Genomic DNA, 14,552 nt, shown 5'->3' with positions numbered 1-14,552 from the left:
TTCTGTGTTAGATATTAATTATTCCATGTTTAACTATTCCAAGATTTTCAGTTCTTGCTTTGAAGCACCTCCTGTCGGCACTCACAGAGAAATATAGCCTTGACGTGTGTGATAAATATTACATGCCTGCATTTCAGAGAGTTTGTAAATAAGTATATATTTCCTTTAAACCAATGCAAATGGTTTGCATTACTGCACTTACACTATTTTAGTTAATGGTAATAAAGGCCCATGGTGCTAACTGTAAAAAAATCTTCAGAACTGAACAATCTTTTGAATCCAAATCTAACATAACATGTCAGCATATTTTATCAAATCAAGAACTTCAGAACATAGCATATGGGCTTTCAGTATAAATAATTATTTGCTAGTAAGTGAGGGAGAAAGGATGAAGTAGGAAAACTAAATGATTACTAAGAAAGATTGGTATATTCTGGAGATATTCAAGGTCAGGCTTGATGGTGCTCTGAGGAACCTGATCCAGTAACAATGTCCCTGCTCACTGCAGGACTAGACGATCGCTGTTTGACTAGATGATCTTTAAAGTTCCTTTTCAACCCTTTACAAAAGGTTCACGTTTTAAATACTCGAGAAGTGACTTCTAGTCAGCTAATTTTCTTTGAAAACATTATTTCAAGGACACATACTAGAGAGGCATCTAAATTGAGAAGAAGCGTGGGTCTCATCACAGTCCACTTCTGGATAATCTGCACAGATTTTTGTTTTCTTTCTCCATATCAGTTCGTGGTAGCTCTGCCTCCTGTGGCCTCTGTTGTCTAAGATTTCAGGGAGACGACATTCTTCCCACAAGGAATCTGAGTGCAGTTCCAAGAGTGCGTTGGGGATCAGCTCTGGAAAGAAGAGGGAGTTAATGGCAGCTTTCTAATGGGGAGAAATATCTAAGAAAGGAATAATGATCTTCACTAGTCAAGTGACAGGTTTTTCATGCTGTGGGACCCCAGCCCATAGAAAAAGTTCAAGCCAAAGCAAATAGAGATTTCATGACTTCCAGTGAAATGCCTCTGATGCAGGATAGTTGGTCAAAAACATATCATGCAAACTTGTGCTCCACTAGAAACAGAGTCAATGGAATATGTACATAGGTCACATCCTGCTTATCTTCCTCACTATTGTGAAAAAATCCTTCAGGGGAAGGGGAGGAAGTATTTGATCCAAAATCAGGAGAGGCAGCAGCAGTCATTCATGCATGTTTATGTTTGTCCTATCAGTCTACCCAGTGAGACAGAAGTGAAAAACAGACACCAAGTACAGTGACTGATGGACTGCATGCACACTCATCTATTCTGAGCACCCTGACAAAAGCAGAAAACCTGTAGATTGAGGTATTTACAGGCTAGTAAAACTGGAAAAATTGAAAGCCACTTTTAAAAAAATTGTTTTCTCAATAGCGGTAGCTAAAATTTGCTAAATGCTTGTCTATGAAGTTTCTCTGATAAAGCTCAAAACTCAGAATGAGACAGAAAAAAGTGACAGGAAATGCATGTTCCACTAAGTCAATAAAGGGATGATTGTCCTCAGCTATTATTTTGACATATGCTGAATGTACAAATCAATAAACAGCAATGACTGAAGCATGAAATGTTCAGAGTAATTTTCTGGTGAGATTTCCCCCAGATCTTTTCTATATAATTAAGCAAAATTAAAACTTCTAAAAGTATAAAATAGAATATTGGAACTATTTTTAAAATGGTATTTAGAGAAAAAAAAAAGACATGCTAGTTTTCAAGAAATGCATGCTGCAGATCAAGTGGGTGGATGGAGAGGGAGGACTGAGACTATTTAAATAGTGTCATGCCTTGTAGTTGTGACTGCAAATGTCAGTAATGTTTAAGTGTCTCTGACAAAGAAAATTCTTTGCTGAAGGTTCACATTTAGTTCTACAAACAGAGTCTTCAGTAGAAGAGAAAAAGCAAGAAAAAAGCTCTTTGAGAGGCTGTTCGGTTCTGACCCAATTATAACAATAACTAGGACTGAAATAGGCAGCAAGAATGCAAGCAGATGCATAATTAGAGTAAGTACAGAAGCAGCACACAGGAGATGTAACGGTCAGTCTTGTTTGCTGAATGTGCTATAGGCGTGGCAGAGTAGGAATTCTTAATGCGAGAAGCTGGAAAATGTGCTGTATGCATGCTAGTGCAATACATGATTGTGCTCTGGTTTGTACCAACAGATCCGTGGTAGCCAGACTTGGGTGTTTTGAGCTCTCTGGCTCGTAGTACTTGGCTATATTTATCCCAGCTGATGTAGGCTGTCAAGTGTGTCCTGCCGTTGATAAGGTGCCATAGTTGACAACCGTGAGGGATCAGGGGGGAGGAGCAGGATGGGGGCTTCCAGATAGTGTTTCTTTAGGGGATCTCAAAAGGTCTGCAGTCTCATTTCTGTTTAGCTTGAACTATACTTTCTAGATACAACTGGGAGCTTCATCGGAAACCAAGTGAAGATGCCAGAGCCTGTAAAGAAAACAGGTAAGGACTATAACTGACAGACGGTTAAAGACAACTCAATAACAGCTTGATAGAGAAAAATCTGAGTAGCTTTTGTATGCTAGAGAAATGAGATGTCTCAATGGGAAAAAGAGACAATATTTTCTGAATTTATAAATATAAGACATGTTGGGTGATCTCAGAGAGAAATCAGTAACTTAGTCTGGCAAACCTCAGCCACAGAATTTTCTGGAGACTTTGAGTATGGAAAGAATAGAGGTAAAATGCATTTAATTCTGCAATTTTTTTCATTTCTTATTTTCTTTTGCAGTCACTTTTAGGACTCTGAAAAAAGCTTGCAATCTCTCTCTTGGGCAGTTAGAAAGAGAGATAGAAATCTCTCCTGTTTTTGGTTTGGTTTGGTTTGGTTTTTGGTTTTTTTTTCCCTAATAGTTTCAAGGAAGTGTAAGTGGCAAACTTTGATGGTATTTGTTGTTAGTGAAATCTCTGTGAAAATGAAAGCAAATAGCACCTGGTTCAGAGATTACTCTCTCTGATTCTTCCAGCCAGTGACAGTAAAACTAGGAAAAAAACATTGTACTGTAAAGAATATACGCACACTACTTTTCACTCACTCTCCTCCATCCTTTCCCCTTGAGCCAGAAGTTAACTGGACATTTTCAGAAAGCCAGGGTCACAGAAACCAGTGCAACTCCTGCTCCACTAGAAATACATCAGGAAAATATTTCAGATTTAGGAAAGTTCTAATTTAAAATTGAGAAATATGGAATCACTCAGGAATCACATCGGAAAGAAGGGGAGGCCTAGGATGAGGTATAAGGTGCAATGAAGCTGTTTGAGAGGGAGGAAGAGAGCCTGGGAAGCAGAAGCAGGGACAGTTTAGCTTCAGAACACCTGTGTAGGGGTAGAGGAAGATGTCTTAGGAGCACTTTGTTTCCACAATTAAGTTTGGGGAAAAAAGTTTTCAAAAGCTGAAGTTATGTTTCTTTGAGAAGTGTGCACATATCCAGCACAGGGCTGAAGAGATTTGTACTAAATCTGGGATTCTTTGGTTTAAGAGCTCTCACTTCACTGATGCCAGTGTATACCCAGAACTGCTACTACCTGAATGTACAGTGCCAGGTGCATGATTTTTTAATAACATGCAGATTCCAGAGTTAATCAACAAAAGCTGTTAATACTTATTAATGTAGGCCTTTGTGCTTTGCAGAGGGCTGAACAGACATCAGTCTCCTGTTGGGCTGGTCAATGGAAAATCTCTTGTGGTTACCACAAGAAAAGAAGAACTTGTTAAAAAGAACTTTCATTTTGGCCAAAATATTTGGAATCAATGACTGCCAGAGACAGAGCACAAATCCAGCCCGTATCTCCCATTAAGAACTGCAATGCACTGAAGTATCATTAACTCCAATAAGATTCTCTGTTTCCTCTATATGATAACTCTAAAGCAACCGTGGTGACACCAATCCTTCAGTTTTATTACATCATTTGATGTTCTTAAAGCTGCAATTTCTGAAATCAGATGGAAGTAGAAACATATATAATGAAGAAGTATATACCAGACCTAGTAATTGTAGAGAAAACTTTGAAAATATAAGATGTAAAGGTTCAGCCATCACCCCAAAAATATGTCAGCGATAATAATATTCTGTTTTTAAAGTCACGTGATTTTTGAGATTTATTGAAATGTATAATACCTGTGATTGACAATGCTGGCAAAAAGGAGTATGACAGAGTAGGCAAAATTTGACAGTGTGATCACCTAGGTATTGCAACTTTCGATTTCTAATGATTTAACTGCCTTTAAATTAACATTTCCGGCTTCTGTGGATGAAAGGCAAGCTTTCCATTGTGAACATGCCCACATTTTCTAGCTAATGGTGAAGAGAAATTCTATTCCAGCTTATTTCTCCAGAGAAAACTAACAGGTGTCTAACATCACTAGTCCTACACAATTCTTATAAACAAATCAGCCTAAACACTGTGATTATCACAACAGGGGGAGGAAAAGCTCTTATTACCCTCTCCAATGGAGACAGAACGAGTCACATTCCCCATAACTTCTACAGGGGATCTTCCCATTCTCCCAAGAGACATTAATCCCTTTGGTTTTCTATTTCATGTTGTTTATATAGTTCAAGCCATTTCAAGATGGGATAATGTTGAGCATAATCTCTGGAGGGCTGAATAATCGCTTAGCAACTCATACTTGGACAAATGATGACTCTTGCCTTTCACATAACCCATAGTTAGAATACTGAAGAACCCTAAGAGATATTTAGTCTATATTACTGAAATTTGGGCATCTGGTGTATAGGTAAAGGAAAATGTTTCATGCCAGAGAATGATCAGAGATATTCTGCCTGTATCTGCTGTTTTACCAAACTTTTTAGCATGTTAAAAAAAAAAGCCACAACAAAGAAAACAACAAACCACAAAACCTAGAAGAGTGAAGTAGATTTTCCAACAGATATTCTTTTACTTATTCTTATCTGTCCAACTAAAATGCTTCAGGATAAGGCACTGCCCTCTTTATTTACAGAATACTAAAGAACAGTTTTAGTTTCCCAGAAAATCCATGCACTCCCCAAGAGCAACAGGATTTAGAAAACCTGGAGCAATTTAGTGTCAGAATGAAAAATCAAACTCTCAAAAGCATCACTTTTTTGCAGGGTTATGCTGCAGAAACTTTATGGTCTTCTCCCTTTGATTCAAATATTTCATAGTTAATCTCTGTTCAGAGGCTTGCTTTTTGGAAAGTTTTAATTGCTTTTTTTGTGGAGAAAATTCAGAAAGGTTAAAAAAACCCCAACCATTTCCCTAACAATATTTTGTGACATTAAGAGGAAACAGCTGACCTTTTAAACAACAAATTTAGTAGATAAACAGGACTTAATAGGAAACATTTGCATTACTATATCTGGAAAAGGAGGTCTGGTGTTAACTCACGTTCTCTGAAAATTAGTCAGTTTTTATTCATGTATATTATAGATTGAGGAGTCTAGACTTTGCATTTCAGATTAGGAAATTTTATCAAGGTTGTATAAATAGCCTGGCTTGTAAGTACACAGCAACTTTTGGCATTAATAATAATAATCAGTGTTGAATAATGAAGAATAGACTATAGAAATTTAGTTTGAATATAAGATCGTTGTTTTACATTTGCAAGCGCTTAGCACAGTGAAGTACTGCTCCATTATAATGAACTTCTGTGCACTACAGTAATACAAAAAAATAATAATAATTAATATAGGTATATTTTCCTCTTTTGCAAGTTAAGATTCAAAGCATGCTGAACATTATTATCCCCATTATACAGAAAGTGTGATGAGATCTGAGGAACCTGTGAGAGAGAGAAGTGACTCTGCTTAGTGAAACTATTCCTCGCCTGTTGCTCATGTTACAGGAATTTACAATCTCAGCTGCTGAAGTAGGCAAGGAATGATAAGATTGAGCAGTTCAATAGCTTTTGGATCATAGAATGATTAAGCTTGTAATTGCAAGAAGCCACTTAGGTCCTGACCGAGGAATGCACAGCATCTTTATATAGTTCCTCAGCAAGGAATTTACAACTTCCATTCCTGCAGTCTGCTTATCCACAGTTTTGCTTCTAACTCAACAGAAGAGCAAATTATATAAAAGGAAAACTAGATGACAAGTGTAAGTACTAAAGCAAAGATAGATTCTCAACATGAAGGCTTAACATAAAGCTAATAATACTTTTGTAATATTAATTCAATTCATTGGACAGATAGATATTTTAATACCAAGTATGCAGAATGTGCAGTAAGATAACTCAGCTTTGTGGCAGAAAACCTATGACACCTATTACACTCATCACAGCTTTCTACTGGAGTTTGTAAGGTATATATTCAACCAGATACATTAGATTCTCCTAAAACTCTTATACCTTTAACAGTTTATATTTCAGAAAGGCAGAAATATAATTTAAAAACCTTATCTAACACTTCTTCTCCTTAAGTGCTTCTCTCCCTCTCCTCCGTGTACATATTACAAATAATGAATGATGAAGAACTGAAAGTCAGTGCCACCACTTTGAAGACCAGGATGAAATTTTAAAAAAATCATCCAAACAATCAAGCAAATGGTTCTCCTCTATCACACTAGTTAAAATCACTCCTGTGGAATGCACACTTCGTTTCCATACTTTCAAATTCAGATATTTTAGGGGAAGTTTTTCACCTAATGCTTGTGATTCTTAACAAGCCAGATTATTTAATCTTGCTAGGAATTGCAATTACTCCAGTTATTTAAACATTATTTTAATATACATCTCATCTCAATTTTTTCTGACAATAATACAATAGGAATGTTTCTTCTAGTTTCCAATACTTTTATTCTTATTAGGGATACAACAGTTCTTAGTAGCTACTTTCTAACCATTTGATGCTGCAGAAAAACAGTCTCAGCCTCATAACACTTACAAAATAAAAGCCCAGTAAGCAGATAGACAGTTCAACAAGAGAGCAAAAGAAACAATGGTAAGTACAATAGATAGCCACCTGGGTATTAGCTTAACCATTTTTTAGGTTTTTGCATAGGACAGTATGAAAACGTTCTGTAGCAGAATAGTAAACTAGGTTGATGGTGGGTGTTAGAAGGAGATTTCTTCAAAGCAGGTGAAAAAGTAAGGGAGAAAGTATAAAGGTCCTAGTTTGAAGATTTAATGAATGGCAGCAGTAGGAAGGCAGAATGCAAGGTTTTTAATAATTTTTTTTAGGTGAAAAGCAGAGGAAATTGGTTTGGGAACTTAGATTATTTAACTCTAGTTTCACTTGTCCAAAAGCATATATGCTTTGTATTTCTTCAGCCTCCTGATTGAAAGACATAATAAATTATTATTAAAATGCAATTTGATCATGAACCTCCAAATAGAGCTTTTTACTACAAAGTATTGAAGCTGTAACATGTAACATACATAAATATGGCTGATGTGCACATCTTCAGCTCTTACAAGACTTTTAAAGGATTGGTGCTGCATGCAAGTTCTGATAGCAGCAGCCACCAAAAAGTTTCTGCAAGACTATTGCAGACCACACACAGCCTGCTTCCTCTTCTGCCTGGGGTAGAAATTCACTGGTTTACACTACCCAGAAGCTATATGAAGTTCTTTGCTCAATGAGAGCTAGAAGTTATTAGGAAAGTCCGGGGTATGAGAAGTGAAGTGCTGAAAAATGAGTTAGTAGAAAGCAGCTCCAGACCCATTTTCTTTCATTCGCTCCATGTCTCTCTTCTCTCCATATGTTGACTCCCCCCAGCAATTCCAGTTCCATCCTCAAAAAGCATGTGAACAAACACACACGCGCGCACACACTCTCACACACACACACACGCGCACAGAGCACCTATCTCTCTCCTTCCCTTCAGTAAGTCCTGTCATTATCAGCACTGGTAACTCTTGTGCATCTCTGCCCTCTCCCCAGAACTGCTGTAGTATGTTAGTACTAATGTCGCTTTCCTCTCCCTTTGTGCAGGGTGGGTTAGAGTTGACTGGGAAGCAGAGAATTAACATAGTGGGCAGCAGAGGACATGGGCTACTGGGTCATTCGGTGCCCCAGCCCAAAGGCTCCTAAGTGCATGTTCGACTGGAGTCTGGATAAACATGTGACAGTGCCTGAGATCTGACAGCGCCTGCCAGGCACAAGAGCTGTAAGACATTCCACAACATCACATGAGAGGTGTCACAGCCATGAGGTTTTCCAGAGCCTGGTGGGGGTGGTCGCATCCAGCAGCATTTTGAGTATGGAATGAATACATGGAACTCAGAGGAGCGTGTCTAGGTAGAAGCCAAATGTTGAAGTGAGAGAGATTGCCAAATGGGGAAGGTGTTTCTGATAAAACCAGGCAAAAGTGAGGTTCTCAGGACAGACAAGATGTTTTGAATGGTGTTTTGAATTTCCTCATTTCCTAATGAGGAATTAGCTGGATTAGGCTGGTATAACTGCATGAGAAAAAAATTCTGCTGGTGAACTTGGGTTTATATGTTACTTATAGTAGCAGCCACAATGAAGGAGAATCGGAATAGCTGATCTCTCACTTCTCTTTCTTCTGTTAAGCAGCCCATTTTCTCCCTCTGAAGGAAATATTATGGCATTCTCTCCACATGCTTGGTCAGCAATCTCTGTTCTGCAACAAAGCAATTTCCTTTCCAGCTATACATCCCTACTTTTCCTTTGCAAATATGAACAGTGAAAGGTGAAAGGGAATACAGATGCATACAGAGAGACACTGCTTTGGACACTGTCACCCACTGTGACCCTTTACCTGTGAAAAAGTGGGTTCTCCACAACAGATCTTGCTTTATTTACATGGGAGATTTTGGGCTCTTCCAATTTTATGCTTTAATGGAAGTATTCACAGTCATTTTAAGTCACAACTGAAATGAGTCTTTCGGAAGGAAGAGAGAGGAAAGAAAAAGACAAGGAGACTTACTTGTGAACTTCTGCATATATATTTAGATTTACCAGAAGTCAGAAATATTATGTGATGGTGGATATTTCTCACTGTGCATGTAGTTCAGGCCAACACTCATTTTTTGTTGAGCCATCTAAAGTAAATGTAAGAAACCTAATCATTTTGCAGGGTGAGCAGCAGATCAGAGAGTTACTTCCAAGTATGCATGTCTTGAAACCCTGCCATTTGTAGGCTGGAACATTTACAGGGCATATTGCTGTTAAGTAATTAGTATATTTATAGATTCTTTTGTGCTTAAATAGAAGAGCGATGATGATAGCACTCAGAGACAAAAAACATGCCTCTTAGCTGCTTTACCTCTAGCATCATAGGGAGAAGTGCCAGACAGTAGGTATTTCAGGAGTGGGTTGCAGAACTGACCTGGCTCCCCTCTGTGTGGTAGCGTGGCCACCTTCACATGTCTTTTGAATTGTGTACATCAAACCTGCTGTCGACAATAGCTCTTCTTCAATTATTCATGTTGCACTGCATCAAAGTATACCCTGCTGTGTTATTTAGTGAAGTGCAATACTGTATCAAAAGATGTGCAACTGCTAGCAAGCATTTGAGTATTACACTATAGTACAAAGCTCTATATTCTACACAGTACTATATTCTATTTAAGAACAATTGCACCACTTACAGGCCTGAGGTTAGAAAAAAACTCATATGAAAGCATGCAGGGACATCCCACAGCCAGTAAAAATTTCATATATTTATATCTTAACATGGAAGAAAAGCATGGAGGTTAATACAGCAGGAGCTCAGTCAAGGCTACTATAGGCTCAGTGCAAACCGAAATTGTTTTTTCATCGAATATATGAAATGTCTGGAAAAAAAGAAAAAGAGGGAGAAAAATATAATTTAAGCTTTTTTATGTAATAAAAAAGAAAAAATACAATACATACTAAATTTGAAAAGTATTGGTAATTGATACTTTAATTGATGTTTAAGGCTTTGAATCCTTTGCAAAACAGTGCAAGAAACATGAACTGTACTCTCACTAAAGTCCAAAGGCCATCAGATGAAATCTTTGCAGATGTAACCCCACTGTGGTCAATTAATTTATGCAGTCTAAGGACATGCTACGGGAATAGAGATTTTGTGCGATGAACAGATGGTATTATTAGTAATAAACCATTTATATTAACTAAAACACCTGTTTGCACATTAATATAAACCATTTCTTTAAAAATATTTCCATGCCATATTCCCATCATAGTTATAAAGCAGAATCAAAAGATTAAAGCTAATTATAACCGTTGTTGTGGTGTTTGCAAGAGTTCTTGTTGCTGCTGTAGAGGAGCCATAGACAATTTGCCACAGAGATGACAGATATAATTAAATGTGATGGAATTACTAATATTTCATAAAAATGTGGTTACGCAGGGGTAAGTCAAGGATGACATAATGATGCACCAAAAACATTCAATGTATGAATCAGAATGTTAATTACTGGTATTTTTATACATGAGCATGGCTCATGGCAGTTAAGAAGACAAGAGATTTAATTTAGACAAAAACATGAGAATAAAATTAAAAACTTGTTTCAAAATAAAGTTGAAGAAATCTAAATAAATAATCAGGGTAAAAAAAAAAGTAAAGTAAGTTACCTTATTACAATCTAATCTTGAGAAAGATTAGGGTACTCATGGACCAAAATCACAATGCATTCGCTTTCCAAATTTCTATCTATTGTGCTACTTTGATTACATAGGGAACAAAACAAAACAGGTCATTTGGTTTATGCTTGTTCACTCCATGTATTAATAATTTAATTAATTCTCATTATAAGCACCATAAGTGCTTCTTAACACTGAGGAGATATTTTGATCCACCTTGTAGTCTATTAAAAATCTAGTTGTTGTAGAGTGCTATATTGGCAAGTACTTTAACTTTCAATGCTGAACTAAACATTTGAATGTAAACAATAATTTCTATTATTTTAGCTTGGATAAAATTGCAAGGGCCATCATAGGAACGTGCATCCCTTTCCACTAAACCCTTGATCAGTCAAAACAGGACTAAAGATTAACTGTTAATTCGTTGTTGTATATTACAGTTTACTGCAAAAACTGCAATTGCTTTGGAGGAAGAGATCCTGATCCTGTTCAATAACTGTATTAAGCAACAGCTAGGAGAGAACTGATATTTCTAAATAAAACTTCATGGCAAATTAATGTAGAGAGACTGATATGTAAGATTACATATCATACCATCTTGTCATAGATCAAAACATTAACTTAAGAAAAATCAGAGTTCATTATGGGGAAAAGACAGAGGAAAATGAGTGTGCTATCCATTCCAGTTCATTTCGTGACAACAAACACAAAGACAATTCCACAACTTCTCTGTAGAAGGTGGTGTAATTTATATCTTGCATGGGCAGATGGGAGAAAAAGGAGACAGCTGTTGCAACCACAACAGCTGACTACACCAGATACGCCACAATTGCAAAACATATTTGAGTATGCCCTCTCTCTCTTTTTTTAGTGTCTGCATTTACCAAGAAGCCCAAGACAACAGAGGTGACAGCTGGAAGCACAGCTGTGTTTGAAGCAGAGACAGAAAAAGTTGGCATCAAGGTGAAGTGGCAGCGAGCTGGCACAGAAATTACTGAAAGTCAGAAATATGTCATCAAGGTGGAAGGAAACAAGCATTCACTGACAATCAATAATGTAGGAAAAGAAGATGATGTGACATATGCTGTAATAGCTGGAAGTTCCAAGGTCAAATTTGAACTCAAGGTCAAGGAACCAGGTACAGTGTTTCCTAAGCAATTCTAATTTCATCAGTATTGCCAGTCCTACATGCAACTTCATGAATGAGGTCCATAGAAATTAGTCTAACTTAACACTGCTAATTTCTCTACCAGGAACACATCTGTTTGGTCCAGTTATTTGAAGCTACTCATTAATATTAAGCTGAAGAATACATTTCCTGTGTCCCATTTCCAGTTGTCAGAAGTCCACACAGAAGGGATCACAGATGAAATCTCCATGTACATCTTTAAAGTTCTCTATCAAGCTTTTCAGCTTAATTATTGAAAAGCAAAGTGAAACTACTTGAACTCAACCTGACCTAAATTAAGATGCCTGCATCTTAGGCCTGGCTTTTTAAAAATATTATTTTATTTAAATACAAAATTGTAACAATCAACAAAAAATTTACAAGTTATTCTGTAATGTTTTTAGGAGCTTGTACGTTCCCCAAAACTATCTCAAAAATCACCTGCTAATAAAAATATGTATTTCAAGAGGGACTTAAATACAATGAGTAACCTTTATATTATTTGTACATCACCTATCATTACCACCTCTGTATGCATTAAAGGATCAGATAGATGGGAAATTGTAAAACTTCCCCAGGCTTTTCCCAGTAAAAACTATAAAAATCCAAATTATCTGGCATTTTCTCATGCGAAATTTTGAATATGCTGAGGATAGAGGAAATCACTCAGTTCTTGAAACATTATGACCTTCCTAATCTCTTATTTCCTCTCCAAAATGCTCCCCATTTACCACTTCTGGTATTTTAATTTTCCTCTTTTATTTTGGTGAAAAGCTTTAAACTCGGGTTGTTTCTATCACCTCCTCTCCTTTGCTATCAGTCTTTATTCTGGCAACATGATGATAGTGAGATCTTCTGGTCAGCTGAAAAGATACCGGTGAATATTTAACAGGAGACAAGACAACCTGTTCCAGATGAAAAGACAGTGCATGACAGGTTATGAGGAAGGGGAAATCCTTCTATGGACTAGGACAATTTAACAGCTGTCAGAGCATATAAAAGTTTGATCCTGCTGACTGTCTCATCCTGAAAGTAAACAGACACATATTATACCCATTATAACTTCCTCATTGCCTTTCAGGTTAGTTGCAGGTAGAGCCTGCTACAGGCAGCCTACAAATAACTGAGTTACTGAATTTGGAATTTCCATCATCACCTAAAAGCAGTACACCTCTGACAAGCACACACTGGTGATGGAGATATCAGGATGCCAAATGGGAGATAATTTTCCTGTATAAGTTATATACTGATGCCTCAAAATAAGCCTTTTCTAAACAGCCACACATCCAAATTATAGAAGCATCAATGCTACATTAGTTAGAATGAGGCTTAGTTACTTTCAGTAAGAATTGAGTTAAAATTTATTTGGACAAGATCCAATGGTATATCTTCTAACAATAAAAGTGGTAGAATTTGATACTTAAGCATTGAAATAATACCAATTTAAAATCACACTGTTTTCTTTCAAAACACAAATACAGTTTAAGGTAAAAGGCATAAATTTTCTGAGAGCAGGGTTGACTCACATTCATATGTTCACAGATACTCTCTTGTTTTTTAGACCTTACTAAGATTATATTATATTACTCTTCTCAGTGATCTCCAATGATTGGACAAAGGGCAATGGGTGCAAACTGGAGCATAGGAAGTTTCATGTGAACATAAGGAAAAACTTGTTCATTATGGAGGTGACAGAGCACTGGACCAGGCTGCCCAGAGAGGTTGTGGAGTCTCCTTCTCTGGAGACTTTCAAAACCCACCTGGATGCTTTCCTGTGTGGTCTACTCCAGGTGATCCTGCTCTGGCAGGGATGTGGACTAGATGATCTTCAGAGGTCCCTTCCAACTCCTAATATTCTGTGATTCTGTGATATTGTTGAAGAGTAACTGTCTTACCCATTATTATTTTACAAACAATAGTAATGTCAGCTCTTCATTATCAAAAAAATTGAACCCTAGCCTGCCCAGATACAGCCACCTCCCCTTTGTGACAGAGGAGTCACTCAAATCAGTCATCACATGGCACAACTGGGCCAGACACCTCTGGTGGAAAAGACATTGCAAATAGCTGGGAAACTGCATATGGGACTTGTGTGAGAGGTAGGCAAGGCCCTTTGGAAGTGGCTAGTTATGGAAAAAAACCTAAAATCCTCCTGCAGCTGATCTGTTTCAAGAAACTCTACCTCCCTCCATCTGCCCCAGTTGCTCACTCCTACTCTCTTTTCATACATTTCTGTATTTTCCATTGTGCCAAATGTGTGTGCCTGAATTTGTCTGTGAGGTCATGGTTTAATTGAGAGGCCATAACATCCATGAGCCAGGGGAAGAAACAATAGATGGATTTTTAAAATACTTTCTCCATATTGATTACTAGCAGTGTCTAGAGCTTTTCCCAAGCTGCACACAGCAATAACATTTGGAATCTTACATTCCAACAGCAGAGTTTAAGAAAATCACATGAATAACAACATGTTTACAAAAATAATTGCAACATTTTTATTATCTTTTCTATTTAGGCCACTGAAGTTAACATCAAATAATAGTGTTATTCATCAGCTGACAAGTTTCTATGCATCGAGACTATAAAATTTTAAAACCCAGGCATCAGTTCTTTCCAAGCTCAGCAAAAGAAAGAGCCTCATCATCCAGCTTCAGTAGGCCCCTTCTCCTTCCAGCACATCCTCCAATTTCTAGAAAAGCACAGTAATTTCTCTGCATTTCCAAAATTAAAAGCTGTTCTTTTGCACATTTTCTTCAGAAAGTAAGTAGGAACATGACTTTCTCTAATCTTGGCTTGCATTCGTTTCCAGAAAAGAGTGAGACT

At 37.3% G+C, this 14,552-nt stretch overlaps 1 protein-coding gene across 1 annotated transcript in view; it reads left to right on the top strand.

Moving 5' to 3' along the window:
- Positions 1-2,461: 2,461 nt before the first annotated feature.
- The window catches only part of LOC104544334 (myosin-binding protein C, cardiac-type), a gene marked incomplete at its 3' end in the record, with an annotated part of 31,714 nt that continues 19,623 nt past the window's right edge, over positions 2,462-14,552 (top strand). Inside the window, exons 1-3 of the mRNA XM_010189174.1 lie at positions 2,462-2,486; positions 11,433-11,699; positions 14,539-14,552. The exon at positions 14,539-14,552 is cut by the window's right edge and continues 1 nt beyond it. Coding sequence (XP_010187476.1) covers positions 2,462-2,486; positions 11,433-11,699; positions 14,539-14,552 — 306 coding nt within the window. The remainder of the gene's footprint in view (positions 2,487-11,432; positions 11,700-14,538) is intronic.

The sequence above is a fragment of the Mesitornis unicolor genome, unplaced genomic scaffold, assembly GCF_000695765.1.
Source record: "Mesitornis unicolor isolate BGI_N332 unplaced genomic scaffold, ASM69576v1 scaffold9387, whole genome shotgun sequence".
Classification (NCBI taxonomy): Eukaryota; Metazoa; Chordata; class Aves; order Mesitornithiformes; family Mesitornithidae; genus Mesitornis; species Mesitornis unicolor.
Note: the sequence above shows the minus strand (reverse complement) of the source record. Positions and strands in the feature narration are given on the sequence as shown.